The 1401-nt window shown below is 46.0% G+C and overlaps 1 protein-coding gene across 1 annotated transcript in view; it reads left to right on the top strand.

The window, feature by feature from the left end:
• The window catches only part of SGMS1 (sphingomyelin synthase 1), a gene marked incomplete at its 3' end in the record, with an annotated part of 12176 nt that overhangs the window by 10241 nt on the left and 534 nt on the right, over nucleotides 1-1401 (top strand). The window contains exon 3 of the mRNA XM_008941987.1: nucleotides 352-505. Within this exon, the coding sequence (XP_008940235.1) occupies nucleotides 352-505 (154 nt within the window). The remainder of the gene's footprint in view (nucleotides 1-351; nucleotides 506-1401) is intronic.

Below are 1401 nucleotides of genomic sequence, written 5' to 3'. Positions count from 1 at the left end.
TAGGGAAATTGTAATCACTTCCTTGATTACTCAGACATTGAATACTTCAAATAAAATAATATTTGAGACCGATGGATGGGGGCACTAGTGTTCTCCCATGAAGACTAGCTACAATAGATACAGAGCATCACTAAAAAAACATAAACTCATGTCTCATTTCCAGTCTTTTTTCCTCTGCAAATGTGCTGCTAGCTTGTGGAGAAGGCTGTGGGTGTACCCATCGGTCTTGTGGAGCAGAGCAGGAAGATAGAAGAACTGAAAGGCAGAGTTGCTGGCCAGCACCATTGCTTTGAACTCCAAAAGGACAGCCCTGATATTTTACTGTGCTTTTGTGTTTCGCTTTTCCACCAGCTTTTTGGAGACTGGGAATCTCATCTGCGAAGGATAATGAAGCTGATTGCTGGCGGAGGATTGTCCATCACAGGATCCCACCACATGTGCGGCGACTATCTGTACAGCGGCCACACCGTCATACTGACTCTCACGTACTTATTTATCAAAGAGTGTAAGTTCATTACTGCTCCATTTCCTGGGGTATAATGCCTGCTAATTGAGGAGTGATTGTTGTGCTGATCGATAAATGCAATTAAAATAAAAAAGCACTCTTTCTCAATTAAATAAAATGAACAGAACTTCAAAGACATAGGCAGAAAAGGACCTGGGGTGCTGGTGGACAGCTGTCTGAGTATGAGCCAGCAGTGTGGCCAGATGGCCAAGAAGGCCACCAGCATCCTGGCCTGGATAAAAACTGGGTCTAGCAGGAGTAGGGAAGTGATTATGCTCCTGGACTCAGCACTGGTGAGGCCACAGCTTGAGTCCTGGTTTCAGTTTTGGGCACCACAGTATAAGAAAGACCTTGAGGTGCTGGAGTGGGCCCAGATGGGGAACGAATCTGGTGAGGGGTCTGGGGAACATGGCTTATGAGGAGTGGCTGAGGGACCTGGAGAAGAGGAGGCTGAGGGGAGACCTTGTTGTGCTCTCCAGCACCCTGAAAGGAGGTTGAAGTGAGGTGGGGGGTGTTGTCTTCTCCCAGGGAACTGGCAATAGGACAAGAGGCAGTGGACAGAAGCTGAACAAGGGGAGGGTTTGATTGCATGTTAGGAAGAATTTATTTCTTGCAAGAGTGTTGAGGCATTGGAATAGGCTGCTCTGGGAGATGGTGGAGTCCCCATCTGGAGGGGTTCAAAAATCATGTGGACATGGGACTTCAGGACATCATTTAGTGGTCATGGTAGTGTTGGGTTGATGGTTGGGCTTGATGATCTTGGAGGTGTTTTCCAACCTTAATGATTCTATGATTATATCACAAATGTATTGGGCCAGTTTCTCAAGGATTTCATAACCTATTTTCCAAAGATCTGATTACCCCTGAGTAGAATTTTAACTGACACCTTAAGAGAA

The sequence above is a fragment of the Merops nubicus genome, unplaced genomic scaffold (genome assembly GCF_000691845.1).
Source record: "Merops nubicus isolate BGI_N331 unplaced genomic scaffold, ASM69184v1 scaffold15990, whole genome shotgun sequence".
NCBI classification, from domain to species: domain Eukaryota; kingdom Metazoa; phylum Chordata; class Aves; order Coraciiformes; family Meropidae; genus Merops; species Merops nubicus.
The sequence above is the reverse complement of the archived record's forward strand: the minus strand, read 5'-3'. Positions and strand labels throughout refer to the sequence as shown.